The 21,625-nt window shown below is 34.8% G+C and overlaps 4 protein-coding genes across 5 annotated transcripts; all 4 read left to right on the top strand.

Annotated features, from left to right (window-relative positions):
• Positions 1-4,001: 4,001 nt before the first annotated feature.
• On the top strand, positions 4,002-8,063 carry LOC140974309 (LEAF RUST 10 DISEASE-RESISTANCE LOCUS RECEPTOR-LIKE PROTEIN KINASE-like 2.1). Of its 2 annotated transcripts, none has more exons than XM_073437687.1 (5): positions 4,002-5,026; positions 5,571-6,303; positions 6,433-6,508; positions 6,626-6,664; positions 6,750-8,063. In XM_073437687.1, exons 1-5 carry the CDS (start codon positions 4,302-4,304, stop codon positions 7,853-7,855), a joined length of 2,679 nt encoding a protein of 892 aa, XP_073293788.1. In that variant the 5' UTR covers positions 4,002-4,301; the 3' UTR covers positions 7,856-8,063. The 2 variants fall into 2 exon arrangements, with proteins under 2 accessions (XP_073293788.1, XP_073293787.1); XM_073437686.1 differs by having other exon boundaries at positions 4,003-5,026; positions 5,571-6,301; positions 6,425-6,508.
• Positions 8,064-12,724: 4,661 nt separating this feature from the next.
• Positions 12,725-14,659, top strand: LOC140974305 (PR5-like receptor kinase). Its single transcript, XM_073437683.1, has 2 exons — positions 12,725-13,172; positions 13,263-14,659. Exons 1-2 carry the CDS (start codon positions 12,863-12,865, stop codon positions 14,498-14,500), a joined length of 1,548 nt encoding a protein of 515 aa, XP_073293784.1. The 5' UTR covers positions 12,725-12,862; the 3' UTR covers positions 14,501-14,659.
• Positions 14,660-16,423: 1,764 nt separating this feature from the next.
• Positions 16,424-18,141, top strand: LOC140974308 (uncharacterized). The gene is made up of 4 exons (XM_073437685.1): positions 16,424-16,650; positions 16,809-16,869; positions 16,951-17,122; positions 17,815-18,141. Exons 1-4 carry the CDS (start codon positions 16,519-16,521, stop codon positions 17,855-17,857), a joined length of 408 nt encoding a protein of 135 aa, XP_073293786.1. The 5' UTR covers positions 16,424-16,518; the 3' UTR covers positions 17,858-18,141.
• A 1,632-nt stretch (positions 18,142-19,773) lies between these two features.
• On the top strand, positions 19,774-20,902 carry LOC140974307 (uncharacterized). The gene has a single exon (XM_073437684.1). It carries the CDS (start codon positions 20,050-20,052, stop codon positions 20,692-20,694), a length of 645 nt encoding a protein of 214 aa, XP_073293785.1. The 5' UTR covers positions 19,774-20,049; the 3' UTR covers positions 20,695-20,902.
• Positions 20,903-21,625: the final 723 nt, after the last annotated feature.

The following is a 21,625-nucleotide window of genomic DNA, read 5'->3' as shown; positions in this document are numbered from 1 at the left end:
TATATTCATTTGTTTGAATTTATTATTCCTCATTTTACCAAGACTCATAATATGTCAAACATGAAAGTGAATATTAATTTAAAGAGATGATAATATTTATATATTGTAATAAATATATTTACCCCTCACAATACTGATAAAACTAACTTAAAAATAATATGTTGACGAACATATTGTCAGAAATCCAAAAATACAACTCAAATGTCAACTTTGACAGTCAATTTTGAGTGACTGTCAAAATGTCTCAACAACCCACAATTTTTGGACAAGATAGTAACATCACAATTTTGAAATCAAATGATATTTTCCATTTTATATCAAAAATTCACGATTGAAAATTGATAATATTATACATATAGATATTTAATATAAACTCGTGCGAGCTCATTTACGCTCACCTTTAAATGAGTCGACAAAATTTCAACCCAACTCACATAAACTGTTTGGCGGTGTAGGCCAAACCGACAGACCCAACCCAAATTGACAGCTCAAATCGCAACGATCTTTTACCGTATCTTATTTAAATAATTTATAAATATAAACCGCAAAAAAATTTCGGTTGCAAAAAACTTTAATTTAAACACATAAATTCTAGTAAACTGTCACATGAGGACATGAAAAAAAATTAATAAGATTCCAAAGAAAATTCACAATTCGATAATGAGTTATTTCTAAACTTTAATTAATTTAATTTACATAATGAAAAGATAAATAAAAAATCTAAATCATTGGATTAAAAATAACATATTATAATGTGAGTATGCATAAAAAAGCCAAATACTAATTTACATAATGAAAAGATATCATTGGATAAAAATAACATATTATAATGTGGGTAAACATAAAAAATTAAATATTAACAAGCACACATATTTAAAATATGAATAAAGAGAATGAAAAGACACATTTAAAATAAGCAATTAATGTAAAGCAAACAATTAATAAGGAGATAAATGTAAATTCACATATAATAATTCGTGTCAACTGTGCTTGTTTGAACAAAATTTGACACGAATTGGAACTACAAAAGAAACATATTAATTCTTCGCGTAATTGAGTGAAATTATTTCCGTGACGACATTTATGAGCATAATATACGGTGATACCTCGGGAAGTGCCTGGGTCATCGAGTCATCTTGAGACTCCGGCGGGAGATGGATCGAAAAAATAGGGGAAGCCGAGGTAAGAACCAACCTGGGTGAAAAAAAATGCTATTTTCATAAACCATCATTGATTTTGCAACTACTAGAGAAGCTGATCAGACCAGCACATATTGCCATTAGCCCGTACTCTTGGCTTAGTCAGTCAGTGTAATAGGACTTGGAGGATCATGGGTCATGTCTTCGTCCTCACACCATGATCATTTGCCCAAGCACCTCAGCACATGCATGCGTCAATTCTGGGTCCACAGTTATGGGCAAAAATCATAGATAGCCCTATATATAGGATCTTCAGCCGGGGCACTCAACCCAAAGGCTACCAAGTCGTCTATTGAAACAAGACGGTAAGGAGAAAATTTTCGCTCTTCCACAAACTCCTGGCTCTAAATGTAAAGTTCCTGCGTTTTATAGTTACCAAGGAGCTCGGGTTGGGCAGGTAGTTTGGGCAAAAATCAATCGAGCATTTGGGGGAAGATGAGATATTGATAAAGAAATACCAACATTTCTACCTCTTTAAGGAAGAAGAGATATCATCAAAAAATCAACCACATAAAATAGTTTCTTATTTTATAATTTAACTTATTGTTTCTTACTATTTCTAAAATTAATTCTATTATATTTATTATTATTAATTAACTCTTTTAATTTTTATTCATTTATTTATTATAACACATCAATCTCGTTGTTATTATTTATTATAATTTGTTCAGTATAATTAAATCATTTCGTACTAATTTATTTCTTATTTATCATTAACAATAATTTTATTGTTATTATTTATTTAATATTTTTATTATTATTATATATGTAATTTTTTATTATTATTAATTTAATTCTTCGTATTATTTGAAAAAAAAATTTAGAAAAAAATTGAGGTGAATCAGTCAACCTTGTTGATTTTATATTTAATTATAAAAAATATAGTAGTAATGTTGCAGGCTCATAATTGGAATGCACACTCACACAGGTAAGAAGGGATGAATTGAGACAGAGCTAGTAGCTCAGTTAGTCTCACTCGTGTTTTTTTGTCTCTAGAGTGGGTTCGAATTCCTATCTTTTTGTACCAGATGAATTAACTTTCATATCATGTGTATAGTGCAGGCTCCTTGCCGACCAATCGATATTTCACGAGTAAAAAATCCTCGATAAGGCCATATTAATTTAAGTTATGACGATGCCAGATGAATCCCAGAAAAGGGAAGAAGTCGGACCATATCACGAAGACTTGATATTTTGTTTCTTCAAAAGTTCACTTAATTTTTTTTTTTATTTGAAACAATCTTAACACCCCCTAACGGGTCTGGTCTATCCTTATACTTTTGACTTTCATATTTATTTGTATACACAAATAAATAAAGGAACATAAAAACGTACATACCACATACGTAGAATTTCGTTTTTTAATTAATTAAGAGGGTGGGGTTTGTGGGTAAATCCCATTTTACCTCTCGCAAATTTGGAAAAGGTGATGATTGGCTAGTACACACGTAGATAGATACTTCACTTTGCTCCACCGAGTTCTGTCCGCGTCGCGTCAATGATTGATTGCTAGCTGGCTGGTCTCCGGATGAAGCTTCTTAGAGTAGCTTGTGTCCCTTTTGGTGAAAGTAAGCCTACGTGAATCATAAACCATGAGTTCGTGCGTAATGCATCACATAATGAAGCTAATTTTATTTTGGTTAATTACATACGGTATTGCTATGAAATAACAAGATTTTTGTCATGACCATTAACACTATGTGTTTTCAACTCATGATCACACATACTCTCGAAAACATGTATGGACAAATATGTATACATTCAAGTTTTGAAAACATGAGGATGCGCGTGTTCAAGACTTGAAAACACGGAGAACTAATATTTTTTTTCGCATGGGATTTTTAGAAATCTCGATATTTTACAAAGATAGTGTATGCAATTTACTCTATTATTTCATTTTGTCTACATTGGGTGTTCGAGTTAGTGGAGTATGTGAATACTTGACAGATGATTATGGTTTTGATTTCCTCGCCAACATTTTCTTGGGCGAGCCTCTTGCGTAAGACTTGTCTAGTACGGTTTATCTGACTAGCGTGATTTGTAGGCTATTGCGTTAGTCCAAAGGTGTACCCAAAGCGCACAAAAATGTAGCCGCGACGGGTTCTCACGTCAAGGCTTATCTAGTGCGATTTTTCTAACTAGCGTAATTTATAGACTATCACCGAAAAATTACGACGAAAGATTCTCAAAGCATAAAAAAAATTTACATGGACATGCTTCTTCCTTTCTATTTAGCAAAATAACATACATCAACACTATCAGTTTGATCCATTGCAATGATTACCCTATAATGTGATACAAACGTTAAATTGTAATATTAAAATTTTAATAACCAATTATGTAAATGATTAATATGTATAAAGAAGTCTCACATATCAATTTTGTCAAACGGATCTTCAATCCAACCTGGTTCGTAAAAAAATATGAATTTTTATGTCAAAATTAATAATTTTTACTGTAAATATGAATCAATTCGACTTGTATTACCGTCTTACATTAGACTTATTCCTGATAATAATGTATAATGATACAATTACTTTTAGATAAATTTTAATAAAATTACTAGAGGCATCAGGCATATGGGCCTCAACTCTACAATCATGGGGTCAATAGCAGCAGCCAGCCAGCCAGCAAGTTCCAGGAAAAGATGAAACTTGATTAGACCCAAAAGACCTGACGTCAACACCCCCTTCAATTTCCTCTTCGTTCTACTTTCACCATACTTTCTTCGAATTCTTCTGGCACACTCGATGGCGACGTCTTTCATGTATTACCAAACATTATTTTGTTCGACCGACATACGGTCCTTAGGTAAAAGCTATGATCCACTCGGTGGATCTGAAGGTACGAGGCCCCATAAAATGTGTGAACTCGATGCCCAATGCATGGTGGATGTCACACCGGGTGATAAAAGTAGCATAGTCTTTCCACGGGTCTCAACTCTAAAATCATGGGGTCATGAATAGCAGCAGCCAGCAAGTTCCTGGAAAGATAAAACTTGATTAGAACCAAAAGACCTGGCATTAACACACCCTTCGATTGTCGCTTCGCTCACTAGTCACTAATCTAACATACATTCTGCGAATTCCTCTGGCGCACTCGATGCCGAGATCTTTCATGTATTCTTCCAATATCTTATTCACCATTATTCTGTTCTACACCTTTACTTGCACACCGTGGTTTCCAGAAGTGGTACTTGTAAATGGCGCCACATTTACGCTCCTAAACAACTGTACTCAAACTATTTGGTCGGAGATTTCGGAAACCTTACCAGGTATTACAAATTCCACAGTAGTAGAGCAACCAGAGGGTAGCTCCCGATTCTTCACTGCTTCAAAAGGGTGGATGGGTCAGTTCCGGGCCAGAACAGGGTGCACCTTCAATTCCACGGGCCAAGACTACTCCTGCAGCAACTGTGACTTTGGCCAAATGTTTTGCAACGGCCACAAATTCACCGCCATCACCCAGGCGAAGTTCTCCATCGGTGATCTCAATTCCACGGACTCGTACAAAATCAGCCTGGTAGATGGCTTCAACTTGCCCATGCTGATAGAAGCCAAAGGGGATTCAGGACAGATCTGCCAATCCATAGGCTGCACAGAGGACGTGAACGGGCTGTGCCCGGTGGAGCTGAGAACTGAAACCGGCGACGCATGCCAGAACCCATGTCAAGTGTTCCGCTCGTCGGGTTGCGGGCTGTCGAAGTATTTGCAGTTGTTCAAGAGTGCGTGTCCTATGGCTTACAGCTTACCGACAGACGAGGCCAGTGCTTCCTTCAGTTGCACTGCCGGACATTATGTCATCACCTTCTGTCCCTCCCCATTCAGGTACATCTCTTTAATGAACATGGCTAAGAGAAAACTTGCGATTTCAGTTGAGATACTTTGCGATTCTTGTTCTCAAATTTTAGTCTAGTCTGTAATTTTTTTTTGTTGCCTTAGATTGAAAGGTATACAAGAATTTGACAACATATATCAAATATAGAATTGATAGAAAATAAATATAAAATAAAATATTATTATAATATCATGTGATTAATTTGATAAGATCAAGATGTTTTAGACAGATTTAAAATTATATTATAATTCAATATAATAATTAGTATGTGGTTCTCTTGTTTATATATATAGTAAAAGATAAGTAGTAATCTTTTGCATGTGTGCGCTCGTATTTTAAATTGTGGTACTAAATAAATTTTGTACAAAAAAATCTAAGTATATATTAAAGGATTTAAAAAATAGATGTATAGATAAATTTATTTTGGCAATTTTCAATTTCAGCATGAGGTTGACGTGTCAAATGTGTCATCTAATAGTTTTGATTTTGATTTTCTTAGTTGATTTTATCAAATAAAATCATGGATTCCTGCAGCCTGCAAAACGAGGAGTGCAACAAGCCATTTCAATGCGGCAGCATCAGCGACATAAGTTATCCCTTCTGGGGAGCGAATCGCCCTAGAAATTGCGGTTTTCCAGGTTTCCAGTTGCTCAACTGCGAGGGCGATGTCCCACTGCTCAACATTGATTCAAGGAATTATCGAGTCCTGGGAATCGATTACTCGTCGCAAACTGTAAAAGTAGCAAGTCAGGACTTATGGAACAACACATGTCCAAGTGTTCTCTACAACACAACATTAGATCCAAACCTTTTCAGCTTTCCTCAAAACTATAGTTATGACAACGTCAACCTGTACTACGATTGCACGCAAGATCAATCTCATGTGACTTCTTCTTTTGATCATTGGACGAGTGCAACTTTTCCTACACTTGACTCGACAGGGCCACATCATACCAACCAATTTACCTGCAATGTAAACGGGACTGAAACATTAAATTTCTTCACGGCAGGGTCCGAGATGGGGCCGAATGTCACATGTAAAAGTAATATATTTGTTCCAGTAAACCAATCTGCTGCGCAGGCTTTGTCAACAGATTCAGCTTCAGTAGTTGATTTGCAGGATGCTCTCAAGAGTGGGTTTTCAATCCAATGGTTAAACAACATCACCAGCTGTCAGAGTTGCATTCGATCAGGTAGAGTTTGTGATTATGGCACGGATTTAGGATCGGTTGAATGCAAAATTGCACAGAGAACCCCTACAATAGGTATTTGCAAGTTTGATTCTATATACTTTAGTTTACGTAATATATAGATCTCACCAAAATAGTACAGTTTTACGTTTACCTTTGAATGGCTTAACTAGGTTTATTTATTTTCCTCTAAATTAGATCCGTCTCCGGCTCCGGCTCCGGCTCCAGCTCCAGCTCCAATCTATAATTCCGACCCTTCATATTATATTAACTCTTCTTATGGTATGTCCAACTTATCGATCCCTCCGTTTCAGTTCTTTTTTCATCTCTTCAATGAGGAAATTTTTATCATTTTCTTGACAAAAAAATGACTGTCTAATGTGAAGAAGTTTGTAACAGGTAAATCTGGGATGTCTGCTGTGAAGAAGGTTCTAATAGGTAAATGTTGTATTGCCCATATATAGTTTGTCATTCGGTTGTACGGTCCCATAAACTATTATTTCCTGTGTTTTTAATTTTTCAGGGATGGCGCTAGTGGTAACAGTTATAGCTGTTGTAGCCTTTATTTATCTCCGTTGTCACCACAAAAGATTACAACCTGCGTTACACCAGGAAGCTAATCCAAATATTGAACTTGTACTTAATAATGAAAGTCTGGCTCCACAAAGATATAAATATGCTCAGATCGAGAAAATAACCAACTCGTTTAGTGATAAACTCGGGCAAGGAGGACATGGAAGTGTGTACAGAGGAACGCTACCAGATGGGAAATTTGTTGCTGTCAAGCTTTTGATGGAGACAGAAAGCAATGGAGAAGATTTCATTAATGAAGTTTTAAGCATCAGCAAAACTTCTCATGTGAATATTGTGAATCTGTTGGGGTTCTGCTATGAAAGGAACAGAAGAGCTTTGGTCTATGATTTTATGCCCAACAAATCATTAGACAAATTCATCAGCACCAATGGATCACTCAATACGAATCGCAACTTGGATTGGAAAACTTTGTATAAGATTGCAGTTGGTGTTGCTCAAGGTTTAGAATACCTTCACAATGGTTGCAACACGAGGATTGTTCATTTCGACATCAAGCCTCAAAATATTCTATTGGATGAAGAATTCTGTCCCAAAATCTCTGATTTTGGGCTTGCTAAATTATGCAAAAAGAAGCAGAGTATTTTATCTATGGCTGGGGCAAGAGGGACTGCTGGATACATGGCTCCTGAAGTATTCTACAGGAATTTTGGAGGAGTTTCTCATAAATCTGACGTCTACAGCTATGGAATGATGGTTCTTGAAATGGTTGGAGCAAAAAACATTGTTGGCACTGGATCAATGCAATCCCATGAAAATTATTTTCCAGATAAAATTTATGAGCAAGAAATATTACATGAAACCAAGAACTTGGAAGCAATCTCAAGTGAAGAGGAAGAAGAAGCCACACGGAAAATGTTTTTGGTGGGATTTTGGTGCATTCAGACCATCCCATCGGACAGGCCATCGATCTCTAAGGTTGTGGAAATGTTACAAGGTTGTGTTGAATCCATACAGATTCCACCTAAGCCAATTCTATTTACTCCGGTGTCACTAGGACAAGAATTATCCCCACTGCATCAGGAAACGCAGAGATAGAAAATTCTATTGAGGAGCAGCATGATATTTAGCTATTGTTTCCTATCCCGATTGACATTCCAGGCAAAAATACTAGAATTTTCATTCTGATGTAATTGTTGGATGTATGGTACAGGACAATGTTGGTAACTAGACCAAGTCTAAACAAGTATTCTCTTTGTTCTCAAACATTTGTGAAAAGAAATCGATGAAACTTTTAAATTATTGTTACGAGTGTTCTAAAAGAAAACAAATTAATCGCGATAATTTTTTTAAAAAAATATGAGGCAAACGGTTGGAGTAAAAAAGAATGTTGACGTTGGATCAATTCAATCCAGTGAAAGCTTTTTTTCTCGACAAAATTTACGAGTGTATAAACCCTCACAAAACCAGAGACTTGGACTATATATTGAGATTGCAGGTGCAGAAGAAATAACCATGAAAATGCTTTTGGTTTTGGTGGCATTCTGGTGCATTCAGACCGTTCCTTCCGACCGACCATCGATGTTAGAAGGTAGCCTTAGTTACGTACAGATTCCACCAAAGCCAGTCCTATTTACACCACAGCCGTTGAGGCAAGAGATCACCTAATCGAAATCACTAAAGGTAGATACAGAAAATTCGGTCTGCTAACATTGCCATTTGGTCTTATTCTTTAGCATTCAGGAATAAATAATCGGATTTGGATCTTGGTCTTGCATGTTTTTATGGCTCTCAGTCCTAGTTTGTTGGAATGCCAACGTCGCACTGGACATGTCAATATTTTCCAGTGTTCTAAAATATGATGTCTAGAACTATCTAGACGCTGGACTGTCCCTCATTGAGTCGATTTTGTTCTAAAATGCGGTACTTTGGACCGCTTAGCACTGGGCAACCTTTCATCGTCTCGATTTTAGAAGCTGCCTAGGCAACAATCTAGTATTGTATATAAATTTTGTTATTTTTTTAATTTTAAATTTTTTTAATAAAATTAATGGGAGAAATAAATTGGAAATTAAACACTAAACAGATATATTGCCATTCAGAAATTGTTGAATAAATTAGTTTTTTTTACAAGATTATATAGTTAGTTTAAGATTTAAAATATAATGTATTACTGGAAAATAAAATAAGAGTAAATTTTTTTTAATGAAATAGTTTTAGAAAACATATTTTTTGCTTTTAACTTTCAGATAAAAATCTATCATCATTGAGCCGAGTAAAATGTAGTATAAAAATAAAATAACGATTATGCATGAGAAAACCTAGTGTGTCTAAAACATATTTTTGTCATATATTCATTTATGTTTTCGGAAAATTAGAAAAAAATTCTACAGAAAATGAACAAACATTGCCTCATGGTGAGTCCATTAATTCAAAATTGGGACAATATATGCTGGCTTTTTTTTTCCCTAAAATGTCGCGTCATCTAGAATGTAAACAATGTCAGAAAATTAATGAGTCCAGCCAAATTTTGTTCTTCTAGTTAGTCGAACTATGATTGTGTAAAAAATTATTATTTTCACATGTGTTCCCATTTTCATCCGAATAATTACGTAAGACCGAAAGTTTGTTATTTTATCAAAAATTATAGTTAGTGTGCAACTCAAATATTTTAAATCATATAGCAGCTCAAGCGCTATGGTTCAATAGTTTTCTTAGCAGGACAATTATTGTACCCCAACAATCATCATTCCAATAATTGCCCTTCTTTCAACCAATGATAATAAAACCTTAGCTTTGATATCAAGATCGAGCACTTGTCGCTTTATCAAAAAATATATATAGTAATAATGATACTGCTGAAATCTTACTTCAATGATCAATGGTCTCCCAACATGTATAATTATTTACATCTCAACATATGACATGAATATTTTACCCAAAATTTGATAAAAATTGAAGAAAAATTTGATTGCTGTATTCAAGCTAAATTTTGACCTGTGAAAGATGGAGAACCCAAAGTTCAATCTAATCCATTTCGCAAGTGAATTTTGAAAATTTATGGTTATTGAGACTGTTTCTTCGTCAAGTCCTGTCAACAGTTGACTGCTAGCTAGCTGGTCTACGCTAAAGCTTCGTCGGAATCTGATTGATCCTTGGTTAGTGAAGAACGCCAACATGATCAATAAACCATGAATTTGTGCACAATGCATAACAAAATCAAGCAGCACAAATATTTGACTGCAAGCCTGTTTTTATCAATAATTTTCGATTCTCGCAACCAGCAAAACGAAAATTGTTGCCAGGCATTTCAGTGTGGTGGCCGGTATCCCAAACATAAATTATCCCTTCTGGGGATTCAATCGACCCGACATTTGCGGTTTTCCAGGATTCGAGTTATTGAACTGCCAAGGTGATGCCATATTGCTGAACATTAATTCAAGAAGCTACAGGGTCTTGGAAATCGACTTCGGTAGTGTTTGGGAAAGCTTCTTCACAAATAATCATCGGCGATGACTTCGATCATGGAGATTATCTCATGACATCAATCGAAGTTTATTTCTAGATTCTTCCTCGCTCGCTTTTCTTCCCTTTTATATACAAATCAAATTTTGATTGAATAAATTTTTTATGTTTTATGTGGAATAAAATTGATGGATGGTTATTTCAGCTAATTATGGAATTCTTATCGTGATATTAAAATTTAATATTTTATTTTTGCTGGAGCAAGGTGGTTTTAATTTTGATATCTTTCTGCATTGATTATCACAATTTCCATCAAATATTTTTTATATCTCTCTTTTGTTTGCGGTTTTATCCTCATCTTCCGGGGGTATCAGTTATTTTTAACAATCAAGAGAAATGATTTATGGCTGAAGTGGATGCAAGATCAGATGGAATTAAAGAGACATGCAACGAAGGATTACTTCAATGATTTTAGCTCATGCATACAATTAAGAGTAAGTTTATTGTGATACGGTCTCATGAATCTTTATCTGTGAGACGGGTCAACACTACCGATATTCACAATAAAAAGTAATAATCTTAGCGTAAAAAATAATATTTTTTCATGGATGATCCAAATAAGATATCTGTCTCACAAAATATGATCCGTGAGATCGTCTCACACAAGTTTTTGCCAACAATTAATGCATCTTCTGGATGAGAAATGAGTGCTCATGACACTCAAATTTTAACTTGTATTAACTTTAAACTTATATTTTCAAATGCTTTCTACTTTAATTTCTCGTCAACTTCAAAATAGTTTATAGAATAATCGCTTTAAAATAAATAAAATCTCTCTAAAACACCCACTTAATAGCATTTGTAATAGAAATTATTTAAGCTAAATAAAGTTATCGAGACTTTATATCATCTAACGCGTTCTACTAGAATAATATAGTGGTTTTAGTGGAATGACATTGCAGTAGATCTCATGTTATTTCGTAAAATAATATGATATGTGTTTTTAAAGACTTTGAGTAAGAGAAAAAGTCAAACGGTGCCAAAAATGACAATTTTTGATAATATTAAGTCTTTTGTGACATGAGTCGACTCAGTTGATATATCTAATGAATATTAATATTTTTTTACGAGTTGGATTGAATCGAGTGAATATCCATCTTATAAAATTAACTCATGCGATTTTATGATAACATGTTTTATGATATGATAAATAATAGATGAACATTCATGAACCATGCAATTATACAAAAGTTGAGCTGATTTTTTAATGATAAAATTCAGTGCAATCGANCACCTGGCTCTTAGCCTGGTAAAAATAGAAAATTTATATTTTTATCATATAACTTGTATGGTTTTCATTTTTAATTATATTATCTATCAATTCACAATATTATTATATTAATTTGTATTTTTTTTTTCAGTTTTAGTCATTTTCACTACTCGATATTTTCGAGTTGGTTCAATAAATATTTTAGTTGTTGTCGACTTTATCGAACTAGAGTCGAACTCGAAAATATTCGAACATTTTTATAGTTGAACTTGAATCAAAATTATTTTGTGTTAGTTCACGCGCTTTAATATTTTATTAATATAATATATTAACGCTCGCGAATATATATTTCGAGCTTTTGAACCTTATTTTCAAACATTAATATTCAATCATAAATCAAATAGCTTGAAAAAAAAATTCGAAGATTTCGAGCTCGAACTTGAATATACTTCGAGGCGAAATTGAGACTTAAAATTTTTACTAATATTCGATTCGATTTAATTCGTTTACATCTTTAATTCAAATTTGCATAGAATCTTCAACTTTATTTTTGTTATTTTACAAATAAATAATTAGTTTCGTACTTTTGGAAATTATAAACTGAATCTTCTGAAGTCGTTTTGACAATTCTGACATTTTATATATAAATAAATAAAAACAATATATATTAGACAAGTTGCAGACGGATGGGGAATATGATATTTGAATTTGAAAATGATTTGAGAAATAAATTTTAAATTTCATTCATTTTGAATATATTTAAAATTTATCACAATTACAATTCAAATTATAAAACTTGATATGAAGTGGACGGATGACAATAAGAGAACATTTTTGCCGGCAAAAACTTGTGTGAAACGGTCTCATGGGTCGTATTTTGTGAGACGGATATCTTATTTGGGTAATCCATGAAAAAATAATATTTTTTATGCTAAGAGTATTACTATTTATTGTGCATATCGGTAGGGTTGACCTGACTCACAGATAAAAATTCGTGAGACCGTCTCACAAGAAACCTACTCTATTTGTCAGGACAAAGTCGTCGTATAAACATCATATACAACTATTGATGGTAAAAATCTCAATAATTAGTTTCAATTTAAAAATGAATTGAAAAATGAAGCATAATAGGTAGCTAATAAATAATTCAAATTGCGTGTAGTTTTATAATTTGATTCGTTCATCCTCTTCAAATTCTTGGTTGAATTAGTAATCTCTAATCTATTTCAATATCACTAGTTGAAAACTACACCCTTCAGGCCTCCATTATATTTACACATGCGCACCTTATGAGTTACCCTTTTCTATGACTGAAAATGCATCCTATTACACCTTTTACCGATGTTGTGTATGGATCACAAAACTAGAAGATGGGCCGAAGACGGCTCATGAAGATGGGCGGTGGAAGTGGAACGGCCTTTCCCAGTCCACGAACCACTCGGGGCCGGAGATGGATAGTAGAGTTGGGGGTGTCATCTACCAGCCCATCTCTTCAACTAGAGTTAAGGAATGGTGAGCTCCTACCATACACACAGAACCGAAGATGGCTAGTGGAGAGTGGTGTGGTGCCATCTCCCAGCCCAAATAGTCAGATGGGGAAAAGCAGCAATCAAGCCCCTCGCAGCTCGTTTCAAACAAAAGACGTGAGCTTTCCTAGGGGTCTTGCATATTTTATCCTAGGTAAATCATCTGGATATAAGTGGATTGCTTTATGCTTATTATAAATTCTCTGGTTGGTTTGTTTGACTCGTATGTTGCCTCGCTGCACAGCTCTATCGTTTGTGGCAGTCGCTGCTATTTTTGTACTATCATTTATCATGCTGTGGAAGAGTGGATGTTCACTCAGTCGAGCTGCTGCAAAAATACAACCCTGTGTCGTGACTTTTCTCAGAAAAGTAGGTTCACTAATCACAGCTACGATAAATATAATATCGACCCATTTCACGATTTCTCTTGAAAAATTACTTTCAAAAACCAGACTGGGGAAGACTAACCCAAAAGTGGAAAATTTTCTAGCCAAAAATGAAACTCTGGACCCCAAAAGATATAAATATTATGAGATCAGGAAAATAACCAACTCCTTCCGTGAAAAACTTGGGAAAGGAGGATACGGCAAAGTATACAAAGGGACACTACCTGATGGCCACCTTGTTGCTGTCAAGATACTGAAAGAGACCGGTAGCACGGGAGAAGATTTTATCAATGAAGTTGCAAGCATCAGTAAAACTTCTCATGTCAATGTGGTCAAACTGTTGGGGTTTTGCTATGAAAGAAACAAAAGAGCCCTGATCTACGAATTTATGCCCAACAAATCCTTGGACAAGTTCATCTGCAACAGTGGGTCGCACACTACACTTGATCGACTAGGTTGGGAAACAATTTATAACATAGCAGTTGGAGTTGCCCATGGACTAGAATATCTTCACTCAGGCTGTAGCACGAGAATCATTCATTTTGACATCAAGCCTCAAAATATTCTTTTAGACAAAAATTTCCTCCCCAAAATCACGGATTTTGGACTAGCCCAATTGTGCAAGAGGCAACAGAGTAATATATCTATGGATGGAACGAGAGGAACTGTTGGATACATGGCTCCCGAGGTATTCTCTAGGAATTATGGCAGAGTTTCTCATAAATCTGATGTCTACAGCTATGGAATGATGGTTCTTGAAATGGTCGGAGCAAGAAATATAGTCGACATGGGACCAATCCAATCTAGTAATGACTATTTTCCAGACCAAATTTATGAGCGGGAAATACTTCATCCCACTAGAAACTTGGATGCTTTTGTGAGAGATGAGAAGGAAAAGACTACAAGGAAAATGCTTCTGGTCGGGTTTTGGTGTATTCAAACCTCTCCATCGGCTAGACCATCCATGTCTAAGGTTGTTGACATGTTAAAAGGAAGTCTTCAGTCCATTCAAATTCCACCGAAACCAATCCTGTTTTCTCCAACAGAGTCGACCGCAAATAATTCCACACAGGATCGAATTCAACTAGCAGATTAGCCAATGGCTAGCAACGTTAGTTTGCTAGCTCAAACGTTATGTTTGACTCAAGATCAGTAAAAGTCTGGTTTTTCTGCGACTTAACTACTGTGTTTGTTTGAAATGTATATAGTTTTTAATCACGAGCCATGAATTTTGTCAAAAGATTTGAATAGCAGATTACCCAATCACTTGCAATCTTAGTTTGCTGATATGTTTGTGTTATTCAAAATTCAGTTAAAAAAAAAAACTTCACTTTTAATACTATTAAATTAATTATATGCACATTTTGTGCTAATGTGTCAGTGTGCCTGTTTATAATATATTTTTTTGGTATTAAAGAACTTTGAAAAGAATTCAAAGATTACATCAAAATATAATTAGGAGTTTTAAAGATGCTTTTTTATTAGATTTTCTCATAACTAATTGAAACTATTGTTTAAGATTGGTAAAGTTATGTTATTTTGACAACTTATTGTTTTTATGATTTTTTTAAAGTAATTTAATAGGACAGTTTTGTAACCAAGTCATTATCCTATGCTATTATATATTTGTAATTACAAGTCCATATCCTTTCAAATATCAGTATTGCCAAAACATACTAAAGACACCTACTGAATTTAGTTCCTTTTCTCTCTTTTTTTTTTTTAAGTAGATAAAAAATTCATATCATTTGTACAATTTGGAGTCCATGAAAAAAAAACCCCAATGCCAGCTCAAAATTTCTAATGTCAGCACCACTTAATTTTTAAATGATGTAAGAACCCACAACCGTCACTATTAGGTGCGCACTACTGCAAACCACGTTAGTCAAATAAATCATACTGGACAAATTTTGTCTGACAAGCTTAGCCTATTGTGAGCCTGTTAATATGGACTATGTTCCCTAGATTTTTTTAATGTTATTAATTTTAGTAGGGATGTTATCGGATCAAATTAAACTAATTCTGAATAGTAAGATAATGGAACCAAACAAATCATATTAAACTGGTTTTGGATCGTTGGATAGTGGAACCAAACAAATCCTGATGGAAACATGTAACGACCATGGTCTTTAGCTGACCCAACATGAGTCTCAACCCATAATCATATATCACTTCTGGTCATGAACTATAGGTTAGTTCAACATGAGACAGAACTCTATCCATGCAGTATCACATATAGAATATCTCATTTCTGGAAAGTGGTTTATTTTGATACGGCTGATAATCAGTAGTGATGAATGGGTAAAAGTTGAAGCTGATTCATATTGAGTTAGCCTACAATCCATGGTTGTTGGATGAGAAGAGTAACCCAATCCAGTTTCATTATTGTCGAACTCCAATTCAATCCGTGACTATTTAAACTGGTTCCAGAATAGTCTATGCAATAAGTGTCATGTATCAAATATTTAGGATGTATTGTTTATGTATAATTTTTGTTTTTATACTTAATTAAGTGTTATGTCGTATATATGCCAAGTACATGAAATCTCAATTTTCTATTAGGGCATCCGCATCCGTTCACATTAATCTATGTTATTAACTTTCCATCTCCTCAAAAATTATGTGGTCCACGAGCCACATATTCATTACATTAACACTTTCCCATTATTAACACACACTCACATTCATTTAATATCAACTTTAATTATTTATGGGTCTCACTGTCCACATACTCATTTTTTTTAATTTTAATTAATTCAATATCTTTCTAATTTTGTTAAATTTTTACAACAAATATTATTTAAAAATAAATAGTATTGTGAGAAAGCGTCGCACACAGCGACGGTTTGTGAAAAACCGTCGCAAGTAACGACGGGTTTTGAGACACCGTCGCAAGTAGCGACGTTTTTCAATTTACGACTGTTTACGAAAAACCGTCGCTATTTGCGAAATAATGTCGTTCATTCTGATAAATTTCTTGGCTGAGATGACAGACAAGATTAATAATTCATGCACCCACGTCAATGTGGGTGCTCTTAGTAGTTAGTAGGAAAAAATTTAGTATAGAGAGTAGTTTCTTTAACTCCAGTAGCCGCTTCACGGTATGCTCCAAATATGGCTATCGAACGAGAAACAGAGGAAAACGCAGACGAAAGAAGAGAACTGGCCATGGCGGCGGCGAAATCTTTACGGCCCAATTTCAAGTCCAAAAGTGGGATAACGGCGACACAGGTCTCCAAATTCCGGGTATTCCCCAAAATTATACAAGTTCTCTTCGATTTCTTTTCTCGATTCTGTTTTCTGTACAAATGTGGTTTTGAAACCCTAGAATATGGTGTGCTGAATTGGTGTCACTGGAATTCTTGATTCTGGAGCATAATTTTCTGTTTTTCAACCCTCGCTAGGAATTGCACAATAGGCGATTACGAATCAAAGCGAAATTTAAAGAAAATAAAAGGGGAAAAGGTGAGGAAAAAGTCTGCAGCTGGTATTTTGTCTCTTTGTGATTGAAATTAATCAATAACTGTTGCAAATATTGGTGGTTAGGCAAATCTCATAGGAAGAGAAGTGAAGCTAAAGAATGCAGCGGTGAAGAAGAACCGAGTAACGCTGTTGGAGAATCCTCCACCGCTCCAATCTTGAGAGATACTCCATCCGTTGAAGAAGATAACGTAGCAGGAAACTTGGTGGCAAATAAGCGGCGAAAGCTGCATTGGGGGTAAATCAGAACTTCAGTTTACCTTGTTGCCAGCTCGTCTCTTGACTAGCTAATAAACCAAAATTCGGTTTTTCAGATACGTCAAATTTTCTAATACAAGATCTATGAAGTCCATCATGATCTCTAACTAAGCCAGGAATTTATCCAAATTTGTCATTCCCAAATCTTCTCACTGTCACTTCTTGGGCAAACTGCAGGACCGTCCTTGAAAAGGGTTAAAACTCGTTTGGGAATATTAATAAACTAAAACATTTGCGTTTTCTAAATTTACGGTTCAAATCTAATTTAGATAAAAAAATTTGTGCTATGTTTGCTTTTTATGCCCATAAATATGAAATTATCTCATAATTATGATCTGTATGTCAGAAGTATTATCATACATGTAATGAAAACATGATTATTCTTCATTTTCTTTCCAGGTTTTAGCACAATCTTATCTTAATTTATTTGGAATTTTTGAGGTGTTATAAATGAGAAACATGAGGAAAGTATGTATTTTTTGTTATATCATAATGATGTTATTGGCAACTACTAGTCTCACAAAATCACAGCTAAAATATTATTAAAAACAGGCAATTGAAATAAGTGATAAACTAGCATGAGTAGATAGGCAGGTATTTCGTCAATTTCAATTTTGTGTACTTCGATCCTGATTTCTATTTTTGACTCAACTCCCTTTCAATGTTTTTCAGGCTTGACACAAAGGAAAGATGGGAACAGAAGTCTAATATGTGAAAAGTGACCCGAACCAAATGCGTGAGTCCTGTGGGGCTTTTGAGACAAGAACGTGCATTGTTGAAAACCAGATACATTGTCCTGTTTTCAGCTAATATGCGGGAGCAATTGACAACTGAAAAATACTTGTGGGTGAAATTATGCAGCCAACTGCAATTGGTTGTCCAAGGCACGTCTTATGTTTCGTTTTGTATGGTTTTGATTTAGAAGATTTGTGAGAAATATTGTACAAGACAAAAGATAGAAATGTTATTAGAACTCCAGTAGCTGGAAACTGTATGATATGTCTATTATATATTCTCCAGCCATAGTTCCTAAATGGTGGCAAGAGCAAGTTCCCCAACGCCTCTAAATTGTGGTCTTTGATATGAATCCCCAATATTTGAAATCAGTTCAAGTTGCTGGAATCAGAGCATGCTCAATTTTCTCCAAAGATTGGACCTCTGCTTCCCGACATAACCAGATACATACATGACCGCCAGAAGACAGAAAGATGCAAATCCCAGTTACACCACTGATCCCAAACTTATTGACAATACTCAAGAAGTATGGGCCAATTATGAAGTTGGATATCTGTTAAAGTTGGAAATATTTGCCAAGGAAGCACATAACATCTGAACTTGAATTACCATGCAAATCTGAAAGTTTCATTGTATTTGTGCTCTGTGGTACTAATAGTGAAAAAAATTGGCATGTAGATGTTATTGAACTTTGGCAAACAAGCGTGACTAAATCTTTTAAACCCTCCTTCAAAAGCAACTTGCTGCTTCAATATGATGTATGGATCCAATAAACCATATTGCTTATATAAGTTTCTCTCACCCAATAAATGGCCATAGACAGCTCAACGGGTTTTGCGTGGATTCTGGTCGGAAAAATCTCTGGAAGTAGCAGAGCAGGCACTGGACCAACGCAAATATAAAACGGGAGTACGTATCTGTGTAAAAAACATGATTCACATTATATTGAACATGATGCACTGAAAGTAAAGGAAACCACTGTGGAAGTGGAAGATGAACATGAGCTGCATGGACACATAACAACTCACAGAACAGTGTCGATGGCAGCAAGTACGTCCGATTAATTTGCCGGGGTCATCCAAGTGAAGGTCAGGGAAAGCAGCATAGAAACTGCCTTCGAGAACCACAAACACCCAGGACTTGATATGGTAATAAATTTAGTTAAGAGGTTTACACTTACAGTTCACCTAATTATAAAAAACAGTAAGTTCACAACTGAATCATAATGGCTTTCAAAGTTGAAAAGGGTTTTATTCATTCTCTGAACAAAATTAGCTAGAAGCAAGAAACCCAATATTAATTCTTGAGCATTAGCAAGAAGGTTAAATTACTATCTACAGATGCTGTGTAACTCCTACATTGGGGGATTTTCTTAAATTCAAGATCCTTAGCCAGGTATAGTAAAGCCTACTAATCACCCTCGACCAATAAATAAGAAATTAGAACGTAACAAAACAAGCGTCAAACGTTAAACTTCAAAGCAATTTAGTTAATTGGCTTAGAACATTATTAAAAGGCACTTTCACTGCTCCTACAAGAAGACAATGATTCCAAAAAAAGTGTCATTTTTCAATGAAATTTGAAAAAGGGACACAACTATCCAAAAAAGCACACTTTGTATGACGTTAGTTCGATCCTATATTTGAGGTATTACCTCAAGATAGTTCGTAACAAAATATATACAATTCAAATTATCAAGTATTTTTGTAGAAAAATACTTGAAATTGGAAATTTTGAGATTCGGTGTGAAAAAAAAAAAAGTAAACAATAATTTTTTATAAAATTTTTAATTGTGATTACTGTTAAATGCTAAAGTTATTGCATTAGTATTCTCTTTCAGGAAGTTTGTCGTTTCTAATTATTTTTTATAAAGGCTTGGACTTGAGTATTAATTCATGATAACAAAGAAAAATAAGTGGAAAATCGAAGCTTTCTTTTCCTATTAGTGCCCCATCAAAAGAAAATCTAACTGTAGATATATTTCATTAATTCATATGTAATTATTGAAGTAGGTCTCCACTTTGATATGAACGTTGGGATTAAATTCTATTCCCACTCGTGTTTTCTTCTTCAGTAGACCGTTGGAGAGTCGCAACTTTTAAAAAACGAAACCAATATCTTCCAACTCGGGAAACAAATCCAACCAAAATCATCAACAAATTTTCTTCCATCATGGCGGAGAGCGATGGCTTTCTGGTTCTACAGAACCAGACCCTCGACCCCAAATCCCTAATCCTCTCACAGTACTCCGACTCCGGCAAACCCCAGTTCCTGCAACTCACAAATGATAGTTTCATCCTCGAGAGAGGTCCCAGATACAAAGAATACTCCGATCTCAGAGAAAAAAGGAAAAGAATGAAGAACATGACAGAACAGCAGACCCCGGAAAAAGTACTGCAGAATCGATCGGTTTTGACACCTCCGAGGAAGCAGGTGAAGTTTCAGGGGAATTCGGATTTCAAAACTCCACCGAAGAGGCCGAAGGGATCATCCATCTTGACCCAGTCCGTGCCGGATTTCTCATCGGTGCTGAGGAAGGAGAACCGTAAGCCCGCCTCACCACTTCCGCCGATCAATGAGCGGTCCGTCACGCCACCGGTGGGTTTGTTGAAGAGCAGAAGGGTGTACAGTAACGTGGGAGGAGGGAGCAAATCGATGGGTTCTGCCGAGAAGAGGAACGGGGGATTGATGGCGAGGAAGAGCTATGCGAGCATTGATGAATTGAAGGGGCTGGCTGGTGTGACAGGAAAAGCAATTGATAGGGAAACCAGAGGGAGGACTAGTGCCAGAGGAATTGGAAAGAGTTTCTTGGGGTAAAAGTTCTGAGATTGGGAAGAAATGGTCTATCAGATATATTCTTTTAATAAATTTTTTTTATTAAATGATTTTTCCTTTGTCATTTTGGTGATTCTTTGAATTTTTCATACAGTGTTTGGCTACAAATTTAAATTGATTTCATTTGTAAATTTGGGATTTTGCTGTCGAACTGAATCTGATGCAGAGCTTTTGGTTGTCTTTTGTCAAATTTCCCGACTTCCTTTTTGTCGAACTTTTCAAATGAAACTCCTGTCTGTTGTTGTTTTTGGTGGAAGTTAAGTAGGGAAAAAAATTTAGTTCTTCCTTCATATGTAAATTCCTGTATAAAATTGTATTTGGTAAAAGTTGAGGAAAATCATATTTTCTTAAGCTCATTTGGCCTGAATTCTTTACCTCAACTATAAATATTATAATGCTAACATTTTTTACAACAAATTTCCCTATATTTTAGTCGTTATATATATTTACTATTATATTAATCCAGAGACTTTATTCGGTGAGCTTTTGTGACACTAAACTAAATTTATCATAATATCATTTTATTGATTTGATTTCCCTAAAATACCATTTGTTTTAAATCTTTCGATCTTATTATTATGTAGATGAAATGCGTAACTATTTCTGATATTGTCTTTTAAAGTAATTTAATTTTTATAATGTGTGTGCTCATTAACTAGACACTTTCTTCAAACTTCCATTAATTGTATCCTTTGAAAGAAAAGGAACATAGAAAAAATTATGCAGCAAGTAGATGTAAAATTAGTTAATACTTCTTCTTGTTCTTGTCCTTGTCCTTGGCACCAGAAAAGATGGAGCCAAAAACCGTAGATAGTTTTGTATAAAATCAAATATTATTATAAATCGAGCATAAAATCTCTAATAAATGAGGTAAGTGTGCTTGATTTTTTTAAAAAATAAAGTTTAAATGACT

Source organism: Primulina huaijiensis, chromosome 3, assembly GCF_012295235.1.
Source record: "Primulina huaijiensis isolate GDHJ02 chromosome 3, ASM1229523v2, whole genome shotgun sequence".
Taxonomy (NCBI): Eukaryota; Viridiplantae; Streptophyta; class Magnoliopsida; order Lamiales; family Gesneriaceae; genus Primulina; species Primulina huaijiensis.
This window is presented reverse-complemented; position numbering and strand designations above follow the sequence as displayed.